The sequence below is a fragment of the Fukomys damarensis genome, unplaced genomic scaffold, assembly GCF_012274545.1.
Source record: "Fukomys damarensis isolate Sample0158 unplaced genomic scaffold, DMR_v1.0_HiC HiC_scaffold_27, whole genome shotgun sequence".
NCBI lineage: Eukaryota > Metazoa > Chordata > Mammalia > Rodentia > Bathyergidae > Fukomys > Fukomys damarensis.
Window position 1 is genome coordinate 30,998,113 of NW_022900939.1, and position 20,201 is coordinate 31,018,313.

The 20,201-nt window shown below is 39.6% G+C and overlaps 1 protein-coding gene and 1 pseudogene across 10 annotated transcripts in view; one reads left to right on the forward strand and one right to left on the reverse strand.

The window, feature by feature from the left end:
- Positions 1-20,201, forward strand: part of Ptpdc1 (protein tyrosine phosphatase domain containing 1) — a 74,624-nt gene that overhangs the window by 50,247 nt on the left and 4,176 nt on the right. For 6 of the 10 annotated variants that reach the window (XM_010607568.3, XM_010607569.3, XM_010607572.3 and 3 more), the window contains 7 exons: positions 7,460-7,631; positions 9,548-9,628; positions 10,012-10,130; positions 11,270-11,407; positions 12,656-13,914; positions 16,262-16,447; positions 18,696-18,806. In XM_010607568.3, the coding sequence (XP_010605870.1) occupies positions 7,460-7,631; positions 9,548-9,628; positions 10,012-10,130; positions 11,270-11,407; positions 12,656-13,914; positions 16,262-16,447; positions 18,696-18,806 (2,066 nt within the window). Of the gene's footprint in view, positions 1-6,608; positions 7,033-7,459; positions 7,632-9,547; positions 9,629-10,011; positions 10,131-11,269; positions 11,408-12,655; positions 13,915-16,261; positions 16,448-18,695; positions 18,807-20,201 lie in introns of those variants that run through there. The other 4 variants (XM_033756512.1, XM_010607567.3, XM_010607564.3 and 1 more) reach the window with 4 other exon arrangements.
- On the reverse strand, positions 6,066-6,207 carry LOC117283565 (annotated as a pseudogene).

Below are 20,201 nucleotides of genomic sequence, written 5' to 3' on the forward strand. Positions count from 1 at the left end.
CCAGCAATTTTTTTTTTTTTTTTTTTTTGTACTAGGGATCAAACTCACTACCTTGTGCTTGTGAGGCAGGCAGTGGTACCACCAAGCTGAATCCCCAGCCCTCCAGCAATTTTATTTTAATTATATACTCCAAAAGAAGCTAAAGTCAAGGACTGAAGCAGACATTTATATACCCATGTTCCCAGCAGCATTATTCTTAATAGCCAAGAAATAGAAATAATTCTACTCCCATCAGTAGATGAATAAATAAGTAAAATATATGATGGAATGTTACTCAGCCTTAAAAAGAAAGGAAAGTTTGACACATACTACAACAGGGATGAACCGTAAAGGCATCATGCTGAGTGAAATAAGCAGGTCACTAAAAGGCAAATACTATGTGATTACCCTTTTGTGAGATACCTAACCTAATTGATGGAGGCAAAAAGTAGAATAGCGTTTGCCAGGGACTGGGGGAAGGAGAGAATGGAGAGTTTCTGTTTAATAGGTACAGAGTTTTAAATTGAGAAGATAAAAAGCATTCTAGAGATGAATCATGGTGATTGTTACATAACATTAATGTCAGAAATCTCTATACTTTAAAAATGGTTAACATAGTAAATTTTATGTTGTCTGTATTCTGCTATAGTAAACAAAGAAGAATGGTCTCTTCCTTATCTTTTCCTTTCTGTCTGAAGAATTCCAAAAGCCAGTAGATGGGGCAAGGCAAAAATCAGCATCCACACCAGGGTGAGGTTGCAGGGCTGAGGCCACAAAGTGTGGGGTGGGGGGGATGTCCATATGGAAGGCACTCATCAGTGATGAAGCCTGAGTATGAGGTCAGTGTGAGAGGGTGACCAACCCATGGGGTCAGGGCTCAGTGCAGAATAGGAGGGTTCCTGCATGGCAGGATGACTCTAGATGGGAACTTAAGTGCAAATAGGGTGAGGAGTGCATCTACACAGACAGGCAGCAACTGCAGGGTCAGGGATTAGGGTCCAAATGAAGTTAGGGAGGCATATCCACATGGAGAAGCAGCAGTGGCAGTGATAGGAGATTGGTTACATGGGGCTGGTCAGTTAAGTAAACTCAGTAAGGAAAATGATAGCCAATGTTCTCACTGAGTTATGACATAGGGATAGTTATAGAAAGGGAGAAAATTGGGAAGAACCCTGTGAAAAGTTGGATTGAAGTTGAAAATGTCAGGGTAAATCCTTGATTTTCATTATGTATATATACATAGAGAAATAAATGTAGGTGTAAATGTACAGTAGCTATGTATGTCTTTTTTTTTTTTTTTTGTACTGGGAATTGAACTCAGGACCTTGCATTTGCGAGGCAGGCGGTATCTTTATGTAAATATGTATTCTTCAGCTCTGTCCACCAAGAAGGCCTGTTGGAAACAATGTCCTGATAGTGAACATACCTAACAAACAGATAAATGGTTTATAAATATCATTTTTTACTAATAAGTACCAGGACTTGTTGAATCTAATCACAATGAAAGAGAAGCCCAAATTGAGGCTCATTCTACAAAATTACTGGCCTGTGCTCTTCACAAGTGTCAAGGTCATCAAAGTCAAGGAAAGACTGAGAAGCTTGTCCTAGAGTAAAATTGATGAAAAGAACAGTATAATAAATGTTGCATGTGAGCCAGAACTGGACTTTTTGGCTGTAGGAAATGCTGTTAGGATAACTTGTGAAACTTGAATGATGATCTGAGGAATAGAAAACAGGTAGTAGTGTCTCAATCATAATTCTCTGATTTGGGAGAACTGTTGAGAGTATCTTTGTGGGAAATACACAGTGAATTATTTGGACTAATTGGGCAGCATGTCTGCAACTTAAGTAGTTCAAGAAAAAAATAATCATTGCATTGTACTTGTATTTTTCTCTAAATTGGAGGTTGATTCAAAGTAAAAACACATTCAGTCCCCCCAGAATATTCAGAAATTAAAGTGTCCAACTATTTTGTGTACTGCCAAGCATTCAAGTAAGATGAGAACTCTAAAGAGTCCACCTTGAGACAGATTATTGGAGACCTGAGCAGGAGCAGTTTTCAGTGGACACTGCAGGCAAAGGCCAGAGCCAGACAGGCTAAGGAAGGGACAGGTAACAGAGACGGTTACTGCGGTCAGCCTTTTTTAGGGAGATAATTAGTGCCCTCAGAAGAAGAGGAATTATAGTGAGAGATCTAGAAACAATGACATATAATAGGAACATTTGAAAAACAGAAAATTTAGTCTAAATAAGGAAGGTCTTGGAAAAGTGTTTTGCAGATATCTGAAAACCCTACAAGTCAAATGCTTTTGCTTTTTGTTTAAGGAAGAACTAGAACCAGCTTATAGAGTGATGGATTTTGACTCAACTTTAGAAAACATTTTGAGCTGTTAACAGTTCCCTTGTTAGAAGTATCACAAAAGGGAAAACACGAAGCTGAAAAGTCAGCATCATAAGATTCCTGAAACTGGAACTTAGACTATAAATAGATGGACCTTAATCCCTCTCTCCAGTTGCTTCGATAGATGCGTGAATTTGCTTGCATAGAAAGGAATAGCCCTTACTGAAATGTTGAGAGTGGAAGGAAATTGCCAATGCGTGGCATTTGAGATCCGCTGAGGACAATCAGTTTGCACTTCACACTTTCAGAAATTAAAGAGGAAAAGGCTGAATACTCACTGAGTGGACCATTTAATGGGTTTACCATTTCTGTGGTTATCACAAGTGTGGATAATTTTGTATCTGCATTGACCAATATCTCATTTGTTTCCTTAAATATTATTCTAAAATTGTATCAGATTGTCTGACTACAAATGGCCATGGCCCCGGCCACAAAAGTGGTGTGGTCTAGCATTGCACCCATCATCTTCACGCTTCTTATGACAATTTCAGTAGCCTGGGAAATACAGGACTAATCACGTGGACTCCTTCTGTAGTATCTTCCTCCTCTGTCAGAGCTTGGTGGTGGTGGTGGTGGTGGTGGTTTTTCTTTATATTTAGAAGAGGGGAGAACAGTTAAGACAGGAACTGAGACATGGTCCCCTCTAATTTTAGTCATGAAATGAAGAAAACAAAACATTTTTTTCTTAAGTGCTTACTTAGAAAAACATTGTCAGAAGAGGGAAAAATAGATTAAGTGTTAATAGGTAAGTGAGAAAACAATGGTAGTGTTGCTTTTTGTGACATGCAAATAAATTTTAACTGTAGAGGAAGATGAATTGGTTTATGGTAGCAACATTCTAAAGACTTTCTGCGGCCTCCATAAGAAACCTCTTTACTAAACAATAAAAAGGAAAGAAAACTAAAATCTGCTCACAACAAAACAACCCAAAAATTTAAAATATAAAATAAAAAACAACAAAAAGTTTATTTACCTGGCATCTGTGGAAAACATGGCTCTTCATAAAGTTATTCTCACACTAAAATATTTCCATGTTATATAAAACATAAGGAAGTTGTGTTTATCTAAAAAATGGGTCTTCTGGTTTTTTTACTGACAATTTCCAATAGCAATAAAGATGCTATGTTTAAGAGTCTGTATAGTTTATCACAGCAATTAGTAGTTCATCCCAATTTAAATTTTTAATAAATTTTTAAATTAATTTTATTGGTATAATTTAGATATACACAGTGATCACATTCATCATAGGAATTTGTACCTTGCATGATATATCTTGATTCTTTCTTCCCAGTCCCCTTCCCTCCCTTCAGCCCCTCTTCCCCTCATTTACAAAGCTTTGTTTCCATTTTATCCTTTTTTTCTTTCCTTTCCTTCCTTCCTTTCCCCTTCCTCCCTAGTTCCTCTTTCCTTTTGAACAATTTCTTCCTATTTACACTTACTTACAGATGTGCAAAAGAAATTTGACCCACAAAATTAAAAAATACTTTGAAGAGAAGATAAAAGACCATTTGGGTACAAATACAAAATCTTTTATTCTAAAAATGCCTTTAAAGTTGTTTGCATGATTGTTTTTTCGCAGTATGCTATGAATAAAAATGTGCTTAGAAGGCAAGAAGTGATAGAGATGATGAGATTTATGGGGGCAAAGGAGGTTAGTGCAAAAACTTTCGTACTTGGTTTTTAAAACATATAAAGACTCAACTAAATAAAAATAAAGGTTTTGAAAGTTAATTTTGCTCACTAGCCATACCATCTTCAGAAATTGACTGAAGGAAGAATGTAGAAATAAAGAGGTTCTAGCTTTAAAGAGTTGAATATGTTTTTTTAACAAAAATTACTGATAATAGCTTCATTGTCCAACAAATAAGGAATAATTATGTAAATTGTTATGCATCAACATAATGTGCCCTAGTCATTAATAAAAATTATGAAAAGACAAAAGCAAAATGGAAAAGCATTCTTGTACTGATTGGGAAAAAAAGAAAAATGTGTATACAATATGGTTGTAAATATGAAGAAAAGGCATAAGTACATGAGCAATTTGGGAAAGGGAAACCAGGCTAATGGATAGGGCAGATACTGAAAGTAGGCCTCCCCCTCTATAAAGCTTTCTGTGGCATAAATAAAGCTGATTTTTTAAAAAAATGGGTTGTGCTGTGAATTCAGTAGTTAACTAAGGAATAGTTGTGGAGCAGCCCTTCCAACAACAGAGGAAATGAAGGCTTATGTGGCTGTCTGTCGTGCCCAGAGGTGAACAGAGTTTCATTTCATCTGCCAGATAGATGTAGGGTGCATGCCTAGCACCCCACTGTTAGCATGCTGAGCAGGCGTGCTGTGGGGCTGCTTTTGCCTGGGTGACTGACTCCTGTTTGCATCAAATTGAACTTCATTATGCCCCAACACAGGGTCACTGCCTGTATAGTAACTTTAATCAACTTAATCCCCAAGATTTCACAGGAGAAATGATTCTTGTAATGACACATCTCACCATCCCTTCCTTACCTTGATCCAAGTGAGTACTACCCCTCACCAGATTATTTTTATTTTTAGTACAGTAGGAGACAAAATCCCTGTGACTTTCCTCTGCAGATATCCTTCAATGCCAGTTATCCTCCTTACGTAGCCTTAACCATCTTCGTTTCCAGTGGAGCTTGCTGCTTGTTCCCACCTTCTTAGCTTGGGTCCTGTGTGAACCTGCTGCAAGACCTCACCAATCACTTGAGCTGGAGTCCCAGCATCACAAAAAGTATCCTGCATCCCCAGAGCCTCTGTCCCTGTCAGCTTATCCTTGTTATTCCAGGCCTCTCCAAGTGCTGCCCACTCTGAAACCCACACAGACCTCTGTGTCCCAGGCAGCACACACAACTCCTGAGGAGCATCTAGGGCCTTCTGCTATACATGCTGCCTTCTTTCCTCACCTGTGTCCTCTGCCTTCCTATCATACAGACCTCTGGTGGCACTGCTGTTTACGTGTTGGCCTCGCCTTGAATATTCTTTATGACATTTCTCTGGCAGGAAAGCTGTGCTGTGTGCTAAAGAGCAAGAGTGTGATACTACATGTGGCATAAGAATTTGGGTATCACACTGGGCTTCTGTGTCTGTCTTACTTGACAAAAGTACATATTGTTGAGGAAATGGGGGTGGCATTTTAAAAGGAGCTTACTTGCAGCATTAGTAATTGTTAAAGCAAAAAAGAGCCTTATCTGTGGCAGGAGTTTTGTTTCCTTTCTGCACAACTGGAGTACCATTTGTGCAGAGAGTACAAGAGAAAGAGTATAAGTGAGCCGCGGGTGCGGCTTGACATTAACACAGGAGGAGGCGGACAATGAACATTTTGGCGGTTGTTGATTTTTTTTTCTTTATATCCTTTCTCCTCAAGTGCTACCTCCCCCTCATCCAGCTCCTTAAAAAATGTGATACTCTAGTGAATTTTCATCCTATGCCTCCAACAAGACATTGAAGTATTTCTCTTCTATTGCAACAAAAGGCAAAGAATTGAGTTCCTGAGAGGGATGACTGCTCCGTTACTCATAAGTAAAGTTATTATCCAACAGAGGCATTACTAAGAATTAGGTCTTTATATTGGAAAGTAAAAATAACAAAATGAAGTGTTTTCTAATAATATATCTGCTCTTGGGCTGGGGATTTAGCTCAGTGGTTCTGCCACCTGCCTCACAAACACAGTCCAGAGTTTGATCCCCAGTACCAAAAAAACACAAAATAATAATAATAATAATAGTATATCTGCTCTAAAAATGTCTTTATTTTATCCAAGTGTTTCTTCAGTAATTCTACACTTGATCTTAGCCAAAAGGCCGAGAAGCGATCTCTTCAGTAATTCTAAGAAAATGTGAGAGGTGTTTGGTTCTGAAATTTGAATGATGTTTTAATAGTAGTGTTGTAAGGTATCCAATATATCCCTCATTATTACAATTAACTTTTTATCTACCCTGTTTAAAAGAAGAACAGAAAGGCTCCCCCACAAAAACATATCCAAAGAAAGGAGTAACAAATTGTAGGCATCTTAATATGTGTAAAGGGCAGTAGTTGCCTCATAAAGACATTTTTCTAAATTTATTACAATACTTTGAAAGTAATTCTTTGACTAGTCAGATCTTTTAAGTACATTTGAGATATAAAATGAAGTAATCTAGGTTTAGGAAGAATCTCTTTAAAAGGCATATTATCCTTCTTTATAGTTGAACAATTTGTCCAAAACACAATCCATTCATGTAGGATTTTTGCTGTTCAGATCTAAGTGGGAGTCAGTAGTTTCTTTGTTGGTCACTATGGAAACGAGTCAGCCTATCTTGAATAGCTCTTAGATCATGCAGAACGATGCCTGTGTCTCAGTGTACTTGCTCACTGAGCAAGGCAGGACTGACTTCTCCCTGCCTCCACCTCTTGCCTCCCTGGAGCCAGCACCATGCAAGTGCAGGACGTGTCCCGAAGACCCTCAGCCATGCATTTCCTCAGCTCCTTTCTGCAGGGTCGCCGGCATTCCACTTCGGACCCGGTTGTGAGGCTGCAGCAGGCTCGGCGTGGCTCCGGCTCTGCCACAAAGCTGCTGTCCTCATCCTCTCTTCAGGTGATGGTGGCGGTGTCCTCGGTCAGCCGCCCAGAGGGGAATCCAACTTTTCCGGAGAGAAAAAGTAAAGCTGTCTTTCTTCTTACAGATTGCCGCACCTTTGTAACTAGATTTAAGGAATATGAATAGGCTGTGTTGTGTTTATTCCTTTTTAAATATTGACAATTCTGTTACACTTTTTACCATCATGCTCAGAATTTGAATAGATACGTAAAAGGAGATTTTGGATGTTTGGTTTTGTCTTTCATTTAAAAATGTAGTTTTGGAACAAAACTTGACCTCCTGTAAAAGATTTGCTTTTATAATCTCCTCTTCATTACCAATATTATGTGTGGGGATTATTGTATGTGAAAGCATTTTAAATATTAGATGAAAGGCATTTAGCACTGGCTCATCACTTAAAATCTTGAAATAAAATGGAAGCTATTTCCCGTACAACCATTCTAATTGGAGAGTGGGGTTTTTGACTCTTCTTTTCTTCTGCATTCCAGGAAATTCTGGACGCCCAACACCAAAGTACACAAAAGTGGGAGAACGTTTACGGCATGTCATCCCTGGACACATGGCATGTTCCATGGCGTGTGGTGGTAGAGCGTGCAAGTACGAGAACCCAACCCGCTGGAGCGAGCAGGAGCAAGCCATTAAAGGGGTTTACTCATCTTGGTGAGGAGTCCTGTTGGTTTTCCCCAGCTCTGCAGGATAAAGCAGGCAGGATGCATGGGATGCATGGGATGCATGTAAATGGCAGACAGGGGATGTGGAAGGGGCTCCCGGGGGCTTTGAAGTGAGGGGACCTCACCATCACCCCTGGCTTTACCTAGACCATCTGTGGGATTTTGGCCTGCTCAACCCCAGTCTCCCATCTATAAAATGAAAATAATTAAGCCAAAAAACATAAGAGGTTTGCTTTTAAGAGACATGGGTAATAGATTGCTCTTAGATTTGAGAAATTGCTAGAAATAATGAAGATGCTCAGCTCTAACTGAGAAAATGACAGGGTACATATATAGTTCTTCAATTTCTTACAGGTACCCATTAGTCTTGCTGTTATGTTGTTCTTATATTCTGTGCAGGAGGATATATTTTCATGTAAATATTGTTCCGTCTGCCTTGATAGAAGTGGCACAGGTTGTCAGCTTAGTAGACAACCTCAGATGCTCGCATTGTTTCTGGTGTATAAGTGTAATTAAAATTGTTCTTGAATTATACTGCCTTTCATTAGTAACAAACTATTTTTGATATGTGACATCTGAAAAATTCTGATACATCACATTCAAAACACACTTAGAGGAATTCACTGTTTAAAGAATTCATCATGAATTACTTTATATAGCAAGAACCCATTTTTTAATTAGATAACTGTCAATCTACTTATCTGACTTCTGACCTACTTTTTCATAGTGGATTTGCTGGGTATGTCTAGAGTATCACATTTTGGAGTCTACTGTCTTTTTTGTTCTCCATGGTTCATGTTCAGACCTATTGTTGTCACTGTAATGGTATAGAGAAGCAGATGTTGTTCCTGAGGCACAGTCAGATGAGTAAATTTCTAATAATGTAGCTTAAGGTTATACTAATTTTGCTTTGTTGTTGACTAAATCATGTACTTCACTGTTTTCACATTACACCTCCCCTGATCTTATGCTAAGTACTGGTACATTTGGGGTATCCCAGACCTTTTGGGCCCATGTTAAATTTTACACATTGTTACAGCGGTGTCTTTTGGACCCAGCCCTGCTTACTCCTGTGAGATTCATGTGATCCACAGCTTTCAATAGACTGCTTGGCCAGTGGTGAGAAGTTGGGTCAGAACAGAGTAAAACCAGAGGCCTGATGAGTGACAGCACTTTACTAGGCCTGTGTTGTTTGTTCATAAACATCTGTTTGGCTTTAGGGCAGGCATTTTTCTAGATGCTTCAAATTATCTCACATCTTCATAAAATCCTTGAGTTGTTAATTCCACTTTATTGATGTTCCAGAGAGGTTAATTAATTTGCTTCATAGCTAGAAAGTAAAAAAGCCAACATTTGAAGCCAGGCCTTACTGACTCTACAGCCATATTTTTTGCTAAATGATGATAATTCAATACTTATTCTAAACCCCAGGACAGAATTTGTGCTAGATTTTATATCCATATTGTACTGAATTCTCACACCAACTCTGAGTCAGGCATTATTATCCCCATTTAATGCATCTGGTGACTTCTGTTGAGTAACCAGAGTGCCTTTATGGTGGCCCTTCTTGTTTAGTCACTAACTACTGGATAACTAATCAAGATACTGTAGATGACTTTGCTATTAGCTGAGGTTTCCCATTGTGTCTGCTAGAAAGAATCTCTTGAGAATTTTTGGAGACATTTTGTCAGACTTCATAAATACATTGTGTTCTGCAGTTTTTTTCAGAAATTTAAGAAACTAGATTTCTTAAAGCTCTGATCATGATACAAAATTGAAGCCAGATTTGTATAAGAATATTCTTACAGGTTTGTTGAAATCACAGAAAAAAAATCATTTCTTAGTCCTTTGAAATAAAATGATGTGGTTTCCATGCTTCTCACCAGTTCCTCCCCATATCTGCAGGGTTACTGACAATATCCTGGCCATGGCTCGCCCATCCTCGGAGCTCCTCCAGAAGTACCATATCATTGAGCAGTTCCTCAGGTAGATGTGTGGCTCACACACTGTGGGGAGAAAACTGTTTTGTTCTTTTCTTTCATTGCTTGTGCCTCCTACATGGAAAATGTTCTTTAATTTTTAGTTTTTTGTTTTGTTTTGTTTTTTGAGACACGGTCTCACTACATAGTTGAGACTGACCTGGACTCACTATGTAGCCCAGGCTGGTCTCAAACTCACAGCGATCCTCCTGCCTCAGCCTCCCAAGTGCTGGGATTACAGGCATGCACTACCCTACCCGACTTTGTGCTTTAATTTTTAAACTAGTAAAGAGCTTAAGTTTTGAGAGCAGTTAATGTTTATTAATGTCAAAAGTGGTTTTTTTTTAACTCCATCCTCTGATATGACTAATTGCTCTTTTTTCCTTTAAGTCATGGCATAAAAACAATCATCAACCTGCAGCGTCCTGGTGAACATGCCAGCTGTGGGAACTCCCTGGAACAAGAAAGCGGCTTCACATACCTTCCTGAAGCATTCATGGAGGCTGGCAGTAAGTTCTCTCCCCATCACTGGACATTTCAAGAACAGTGCTCAGAACTTTTGTCTTTTAAACTATGGGGTTGAAAAGATGATAAAAATAAACACCGACTCCATAGTGGCAGGGTTCGTAGAAAATGAAAATGGGATGACTCTGAACTTGAATGCTGCTAACATTCTTCCTTGGTATTGGTGTTGCAAGGACAAGATCTGAGAGGGCCTTTGGGAGGAGACCCTGCTGTATAAGGCTTCCATTCAGGTGATGCCTGTGTTGTGTCCATTGCTGTTACCTCAGTTTACTCTTACAGCAGTTTGTGACACACTTGTTTTATTTCTATTATACACATGAAGCCACAGAGGCTTAGACAGTTACTGGTTTGCTCAAAATCGCACAGCTTTGAAGTGGAAGCCAGGGCTAAAAGATGCATACACTCATGCTTTGGCTTCAGTCAGCCCCATCTCCAGCGGGATGCTGGGAATTCTTGTGACAGTCCCAGAGGCTTCTCAATAATAGGAGCTTTGGGATGTTTGTTTTTGGGAGCTTTGGCCCATGTTGTTCATACCAAGCTGAACAGGACAGACCTGCAATCTTGGAATTTGTTTTTAAAAACCTTGTGTCTAGCTTTTTATTTTCCCCTAGGTAGAAAATTTGTATATACTGTTTTTCACAGTTCATCAGTTTTAGATGTGTTTCTTTGCTTCAGTAAGAGTATAAGCTTGCCAGGCATTGGGGTACATGCCTATAATTCTAGCACTTGGAAGGCTGAACTAGGAAGATCAAGAGTTTGAGGCCTTGGACAACTTAGTGAGATCTTGTCTCCAAAAACAGGAATATATATGCTTTATCACCATATCTGAATAACTTTAGTACTTTGAAGTGGGTTGTTGGCTTTATTAATTTGTAAGTCTACTTTTACATCATTCTATTTCTTCAGGAAATGTTTAATATAGAATGTGCTTTGTGATTAAATGTTAATAGTTAAACATACTGGAAATGTAAAAAGCTTATTATTCTAGCTCTGTGCATTCAGTGAAACCTGCATGCCTTATGTCTTTATACTTCTCATGAATTCATTCATTTTCTTCCGCTGGCTTTTCTAATATCTATTTCTGTATATTAATTTCACTTTTCCTTTCTTTTTTATTGTCTAGTTTATTTCTATAACTTTGGCTGGAAGGATTATGGTGTAGCCTCTCTCACTGCCATCTTAGATATGGTGAAAGTAATGACATTTGCCTTACAAGAAGGAAAAGTAGCCATCCACTGTCATGCAGGGCTTGGCCGGACAGGTAAATTCTAGAAGTGGTTTTATTCTCTTGTAAGTATACTTAAACATAAAAGGAATAAGACTTCCTAATTCTAAAGAGAAATATTTGGAGTCAAATGAAAGTCATAAATAAAAGAGCATACACTGATATTAATGAGAATATCTTTAATAACTTAGACCTGAGAACTCATCATATTTAAGCAGATTTTAAAACTAATTAAATGACTACTATTTTCTTCTTTTTTACTTAAAGGGAAAAAAAATCACTTCATTTTAATACATGATGTATTTTTAAATGTAATTTTTAGCCAAAGTAACAATGAAGATAACAAGCATCATTTTCACCTTCTATTTTTAAGCATTTTGCATTTGCTATTTTTAAAAAATCTTTAGCAGTAATGTGAATGGAAGAAACTTCATTTTGAGAAGAGTAATTTGCTATATTACAAGTGCCAAGGCCCAGATATCCATGAGCACAGCACATGTGCTTTCTACCATTGGAAGTATCAGGATTGTGTTTGTGCCTGAAAAGTTCTCTGTACACATAATTCCATATAAGAAGTAGTGCGTTTACTTAAAAATTCAGTAAAATCTCATTATACTGTTTATCTGAAAGCAAAGATATAAAAGTCCTAAGGTTGACACCTTCCTTGTCCTGTGGTTCAGTATGACCAAATCACTGGCAGCCCTGCTACATCCACTGTGTACCTGTGTGCCTGCCAGGGACTTCCTACCTTCCTCCCGAGGGGAAATGTCACTCTTCCCGGACATCGCATGTGATAATTCTCTAGAAACTGCAGGAAAGATCTTTCATGTCCCACTGAGAAAGATAGGCTGTACCCTATTTCAAACTAGAGAGCATGCCATTTTCAGAGGTTCTGGTTTTTATATGTAACAAGATATTCATAAACTTGTGAATCACTTGCCTTTTACTTTAATAATTAGTTGACCATAATGGATCAGATCCTCAACTCACTCTGTCATGTTTCCCCTATTCCACAAATCGTCACCTGCCAATTTTGTGCTAACCCATCTCCAGGGTACAGAGCTGACTCAGTCATGGTGAGGGACTGCCCCCCCCGAGATACAAATGAAATTCATATAAAAGGGGGTGTGGTAATAAACACCTATACAAAAAGTTTCAAAGTATCACAATTCTCATGTGTCTGTGTTTATATGTTTTCTTAACAGGTATTCAAGTTTTAGTTCATCAAAGAAAGATAAATAAAACCCTAAGCTTTTCTCTTGTCTTCCCTTCCTCTGTGTTTAGGTGTTCTGATAGCATGTTATTTAGTGTTTGCAACAAGAATGACCGCTGACCAAGCAATTATATTTGTGCGGGCAAAGCGACCTAATTCCATTCAAACCAGAGGACAGTTGCTCTGTGTACGGGAATTTACTCAGTTTCTGACTCCTCTCCGCAATATCTTCTCTTGCTGTGATCCTAAAGCACATGCTGTCACCTTAGCCCAATACTTAATTCGCCAGCGTCATCTGCTTCATGGTTATGAGGCACGACTTCTGAAACATGTGCCAAAAATCATCCACCTAGTTTGTAAATTGCTACTGGACTTGGCTGAGAATAGGCCAGTGGCGATGAAGGATGGATTGGAAGGGTCTGGACTCTCTGCTGAAATAGAAAAGACTGTTTCTGAGATGGTCACAATGCACCTGGATAAAGAGTTACTGAGGCACCACAGTGACATAGCTGACTCATTTAACTCTACTGCAGTGGCAACAGAGTTTGAGAATCAAGAGGTGATTCTTTCCAGTGAGCAAGAGTTTGACCCTCTTTGGAAGAGGCGGAATGTTGAGTGCCTTCAGCCCCTGACTCATCTGAAAAGGCGGCTCAGCTACAGTGACTCAGACCTGAAGAGGGCAGAGGCTCTCCTAGAGCAAGGGGAAACCCCATGGACAGTGCCTGCCCAGGACTTACTAAGCCACAGCCTCCAGCAGCAGAAGCCCAGCAGCCACTGTTACACCCTACTATCTCCAGAGCTGAATCTCAGTAAGGAAACATTGCTTCGCAATACATTTTCTTTCTGGAACCAGTCTAAGTGTGGCAACTTGGAAGGACACAAAGAAGATGGATCACCCCTTTGCCAAAGGAGAGCCATTCCAAAGGAAATACAACGGAGTCGAACCTTCTCTGTGGGTGTTTCAGGTTCACACAACCCTGGAGAACCAGTTTCACCCCCCTTTACAAATGTCTCTAAGAACCCAAATCCCTCTCACCAGCACTTGGCTTACTGTCGGTGTGACCCTTATGGTGTCTGGAGCCCAGGCTTTGTCAAGGAGGAGGTCAGGACTCACTGTAGACCTCTGGACTGTGGCTCCAGTCCCAAGGCACAGGTGCTGGTTGGACCTAAAACACAGCACAGCAAAGATCTGTCTGAAGTAGTGCCTCATACCAGTTTGCAGTCTGAACTAAGTGTGGAAGCAAGGAGAATACTGGCAGCCAAAGCCCTAGCAAACTTAAATGAGTTTGTAGAAAAGGAGGAAGTGAAAAAGAAGGTAGAAATGTGGCAGGTATTTTAATTTCATTTTATTATAAATAAGCAGGAAATAGTTATGTCAGAGCAAAAATACATTTTTCCAAATTTATTTGTTATAGAAATGTGAAGTTATATTTATATCACACTCACCTTTTGAATTTGAGGTTTCTCTGATATGAATCTGACGTTATGCAAATGGCATGTCATAGTTGTGTTGTTTCATTTAAATCTCCATGTGTGAGAAATCACTTGGCACTGTAGTTGGTCTGGTGTTGGTAGCTTTTTTCTTGCTAGCTGGGTTTGTGGGGCAACCAGCCCACAGAAGATGGCATTAGGACCCAGCCTAAACTCTCTCTAATCCAATTGCCTGGCACAGGGATCTGCACTGAGAACCACTGGCTCAGAACCATAAAATAATTTCCCAGAGCTCTTTGGTACTACTGCTGAGTGAGTTCTGTCTTCTCAGCCTCCTCTCCTTCAGACTTGCCAGTCCCAGCCCAATGGGACCACTGTCAGGACTCAGGAAAGCAAATGGAAAAGATACAGACTGCCATGGTGGTGTTAGTTTTATCTGAGGGGAGGATTTTGAGGTCCATTTCTTGGCTTTTACTTAAAATATGAACACAAGCCTTTAATTGAAATATACCACCCCTTTTTTTTTTCCTTTCTGGATTTTATTTTAGGTCTTTCATTTTTTAAAAAATCAATTGAATTCTGGATAAAAGTAAAGTGAACATTATTTGAATAGTACATTGTCACCTATGCCTATCACATGCTTTATTTTGTGTGATTTCACACTAGTCTGTGAGGCAGATGATACCATTTATAGATTCCTTGTTCATCTTATGAATTCAGCATTCATAATTCAGCTGAAGAAACTAAGGATCACAGAGGTTGAATGGCTTGCTGAAGGTCACATGGCTTTTGTACAGCAGAGCCAGGGAATAGATCATGTTTTTCTTTCCATTGTCCGCCTAAGTCTTTCTCACCTCACTGGAAAACTTCAGCAAGCACTGTAGTTAAATAATCATTTCACTCAGAGGCTTTTTGAGTTTTTATCCAGCTTGTCCCCTTCTTAGCTACATAAAATTGAATCCAGAGCTACCCTGTTTCATATATAACCTGGTAGAATTCAGGAAGGAATACAGACAACTGAAAATACTGGCTTATTTATAAGCCGGTAAAGAGAAACTCAGTACGGGGAGAGTGGGGCCCTTGGCCATGGCAGATACAGCTGGAGTGAGGCAGCTTGGGCAGAATGCCTCCTCGGCCGCTTTCTAGTTTTGGGGTCCCAGGCAAGTTATTTCCTCTCTCTCCCTTTTATCTGTGAGGGCTCCTTGCAGGGTTGCTGTAGCAGTTAAGAAGTAAGTCATGTATTATATCCTCTTCTGTTGTTAGCGTGCTGCAAATATTGTACGGGTGAATGAGTGAATGGAAGCAGTAACTACCTAATTACTCTTATAAAACTGATATCCTGAAACATTAGAAATTCATTAAAATTCTCACCTTACTTTACCCCTGCCCTGCGGAGGTGGAGTTTTTCAAATCTCATGCTTAAATAATCTCTAGTACTTGGAGTATTAACAAAACTTCCTAGTTATTTTCACCCTAGCAAATTTCAGGATGCAGGGTTTGTTCTTTGATATATTCTATATAGGATCCTAAAAAAGAATTTTAAAGAAATACTTTTGTGTGTGTATGTGTGTGTGTGTGTGTGTGTGTGTGTGTGTGGGTGTGTGTTTTACCAGGGGTTAATCTCGGCTTCTTGTGATTGCAAGGCAGGTGGTAGAACCACTGAGCTAAATCCCCAGCCCACATTTACCAACTTTTAAGCACTTGGCGGGGGGCATACCAGGGATTGAACTCGGGTCCTTGCGCTTGCAAGGCAGGCTACCGAACCGCTGAGCTAAATCCCTGGCCTAAGCACTTTTTTTTTTAAATGTACTTGAAGTTTCAGTCAAAATCTTTGCCTTAGATCCTTGGTTAATTTATAAATGTTCCCTTATTTTTACCTTTTCCTCTACCATTCTACTTTAATCAGTATTTCTGTTTGGTTTGCTAGCAGCCTGAAAAGGAAGACTCCCTCTTACTGAACTGCCTCTGGTTTCTGAATGAAGTCCATACAGGCTTCAAGCTTCAGCAGCCCTTTGCCCAGTAGTCAGCCCAACACCCTAGGAGGCAGGGCATGAGCTTCAGCCTCAGAGGGAGAGTGAACCTACAGAAATTGGCCAGCGTCACCTACCAGGAAGTACAAGGGCTGGAGCATTCCCAGATGGCACCGTAGAACCTGAACCTCCACTCTCATGGGCGGCCTGTGGACCAGCGAATGCCTCTCTCTCTTTTCCTTGCTTCAGCTTGTCTCTCTTGCTCTTCCTTTTTAGAAAGAACTAAATTCCCAAGATGGAGCTTGGGAAAGAATATGCGGTGAGAGAGACCCTTTCATCTTGTGTGGTTTGATGTGGTCTTGGGTCGAGCAACTGAAAGAACCTGTAATCACCAAAGAGGATGTGGATATGTTGATTGACAGACAGGCTGATGCTGCCGAAGCCCTGTTCTTATTAGAGAAGGTAAAGTAGCTGTTGGACCAGATAATGTATTTAAGGCCCTCCATATAAGTGTCACACACTAAAAAATATCTATTACAACAGAGAATCCATGCAGAATCTTATATCTAAGCCTAACTTAATAGTTTTTTCAAGATAAGAGAAGAAATTAAAGCTGGGTATGGTGGCACAGGTCTGTAATCCCAGCACTCTAGGAGACTGAGTGAGGCAGGAGGATCACAAGTTCAAGCCCAACCCAGGTAGCTTAGCAACCTAGTAAGATCCTATCTCAAAATAAAGGGTAGAAGATATTCCTCAGTGTGAAGGCTCTGAGTTCAATCCCCAGTACAGCAGAGAGGGAGAGGGAGAGAGGGAGGAGAAATTGAAGGGCTTACGGACAGAGGTCAGTGGTAGAGCACTTGCCTAGTGTGTTGGGGTGGATCCCTTAGTGTCACCAAAAGAAAAGACAAACAAAAAAGAATGATGTGGAAGAAATGGATACATAGCATAAACATTTAGGAAATACAAAAAGAGAAAAATATGTACAATCCTAGGAGAACATTTTAAAATCTTTTAATATTATCAGTACATATTAACGTAGTAAAAAAATCATCCTAACATGTAATTTTTGCTTAATAGTATGCTGTTCTTCCTCAAATAGTTTAAACTTCTCAGAAACATGGAATGTAATGGAGGAAGGGGCATGCTGGGAATCAAACCCAGGGCCCTTTGCATGCTAGTTAAGTCTATGAACTACATCGCAGCCCTGTTTTACTTAGGTACTACAAGCAGGTACACATGAAAACCATGAAGTAGTTGGAACATAAATTCCTGTGTGCTTTTGAAGTGGGGTTTATATACCTAATAATATATGTATGTATAAAATACAGAAGAATAGAGAAAAAAATAAACTGGTTATGGTACTTGGTTTGAGGAGAGGATACTGTAGGACAGTGGATCTAGGAAGCGAAGGACTTTACTTTTTATCGTGAATCCTTTAGTACTAAATTTTCAACTAAAAATTGGCTTTGCTTTTGTCTTAGGAAACAATGTTGGTTTGCCTATTGTGCTACAATATAAACATCTCATTTCCTAACTTCACTGAAAATATTACAACACATATACTACACAGTGTGCACCCAGGTAGACCTGCAGGCACATGCCATCACACACATGCACACACACAGAAACATGCACACACAGACACAGTTGTGCAGTGCGTACCCTTAAGGTAATATTTTTCCTGTATCTGGCTTTTATTCTTATAATATTTTCTCAGCATTTAAATTACAGACATAAAATAGAAGGTGCCAAGGAAAGAGGTTAATCCTTGTTCATCAGCTGTGGGTTGAGCTCTTAGGGAACAATTTCCATTTTCACTTCTGTTCATCTTGCTAGTGCTTGGAGATAGATGACCCCTTATAGACAAGGCAAGGTGAAGCAGTTTGCCCAAAATTTGAGCGTTTGTCCAAGTAATTCAAACTCAGATCTCTGGCACAGGTTACACACTCTGTCACATCATGCTTTCTGTTGGTCATAAATCACTTCAACCCCTATGTAGAGGGCATGTGTGTTATCAGGTTTTTTTCTTTTACAGCTATCATTGTAGTGATCATTTATGCTTGTACAGTATTCTGTATCTCAGATTATACTCTTAGAATAGATTTCTAGAAGTAAAATTAATGAGTCCTAGTGGGGTATGGCTTGGCTATGTGTCGTGGGTATATATTGCACAAAGTGACAGAGTCTGCCCTTTACTGGGCTGGACAGTTCCCAGCAGTCAAATCAATAAGCCCCTCCTGGTGCGATCTTCCCTGGTCAGGTCAGGAGCTGCCTTCTGAAACACTACATTATTACTGGGGAGTTGGCCTGTGTCTTTCTCTGCCCACCTCCCCCCATAGCATCTGCTACAGTCTGGGCACATAGGTACTAAAGGCCAAATGCCTAACTGAGTAGTGCACAGATCACCATGAAGCATCAGCACCTACTGATCAAACTGAAGAGCGGAAAGGGAAAAATCTATTACATGTACTGCAGGAGAAACATTTAGTTTAAATCTACACTGGCCTTCAGATTCAAGCATCATTTATGCACTAAGCTTTGATACAATGTCCTAAAAGGTTTTCAGATTATATTACCAAAGGAAACATTTGGTAGAGTTCTTGGTAGATATTTTATCATTAGAGATTAAGTAATTGTTTACTCTATATTTGAGTCTATTTGTTGAGGTAGTTTTGAGACAACTTTTTGATTTTGGTTTCTACAAAAACAGGGACAGCAGCAGACTATCCTTTGTGTGTTGCATTGCATAGTGAACCTGCAGGCAATACCTGTGGAAGTGGAGGAAGCTTGCCTTGCCCATGCTATTAAAGCTTTTACCAAGGTGAGTCATGCTCCTCCCTCCTTTCTCCATGGCACAAATCATCTTTGTAAATCAGAAATCTAGAGGTCACCTGCCTCCTGAAACAGCTGTGTTTCCCCTTAGTGGTGATGGCGTTTGGTATTTCTTTTGCAGTAATTGCTGAGTTTGAGGCCCCCCCAAAAAAGTTGCCAAACAGTGACATTAGGAATAGCTGAATTGTCTGGGTTTTTTGAAGGAGAACATTGTAACAAAGACCTTTTATGTAGAAGAAGAGAGAAACAATTGGGTGTGGAGTAAGTATTTTTAAAACAAGTGCCTAGCAGGAGTCAGAGAATGTTCTCTTGTTGAGCCAGTTCTCCCTTGGGTTTAAACAAGAAACCATCTATGGAGAATTAATTACCAACATGGCCAAGTTGGCTCTGTATCCTGGTTAGTGAGCCCTAAGCACAGGGTAAACAAAACACTTCTTTCTATGCACATCCTTTTGGCTTATAGCCGCTGTCACTAAAGACAGACACTAAGTTCATGCAAAGAGAGAGTGTTCCCCTCAACCCTTGACCTAATTTGTTATCTGTTACATATGATGTGAAACAGCACGGCTTTTTAATGATATTTGTGATAGGTATTGATGATCAAAGTAGTTATCACTTACACACATTCATACATTATAAAAGATTCTTCAGGGTTTTTTTTTATCCAATCTCCATCCCTTCCATTCTTTTCAAAGTGGTGTCCTTGTTTGTTCTTCCTCTGTATTTTATAGCACTAACACACTATCTTTTAAGTCTGTTTCTCTAGTTTCTGCGGTCAGAAGTCTCAACTCCAATCATTTGGTCCTTTATATCTATATATATATACATTTTCATGGACTGAGAGGCTGCCTTCCTATTCATATGAAGAGTGTTGTGGTTTTATGTTAAAGAAGTAAACAATTTAAGTGAGTCACAGTGGCGTGTGTCTATAATCCCAGCTACTTGGGAGGCTGAGACAAGTAGATGACAGGTTCAAGGCTACCCTGGGCAATTTAGTAAATTCTTGCCTTGAAAATTTTTGAAATGGACTGGAATGTAGCTTAGTGATAGAGTACTTCCTTTATATAGGCAGAGTTCTGGGATCAATTCCTTGTACCAACCCGCCCCAAAAAAATATCAAGAGGACAGCTTCAATGAGTCCCACATCCATGTAGCCTGATGGTCAAGACTCTGACAACTCTATCTGCAGAGCAGAAGGCATGTTTTTCTTTCTTCTTGGGTAATAAAGGTAATATTTTTCTTTAGGGCAAAAGTTGGTGAATTAGCTTGCAGCTGCCCTATAAAAATTAGGATTTTAGGGCTGGGGGTTAGCTCAGCAGTGGAGTACTTTTCTAACGTGGTCAAGGCCTGGGTTCATTCTCTAGCACTGAAAAAAAAAAAAAAA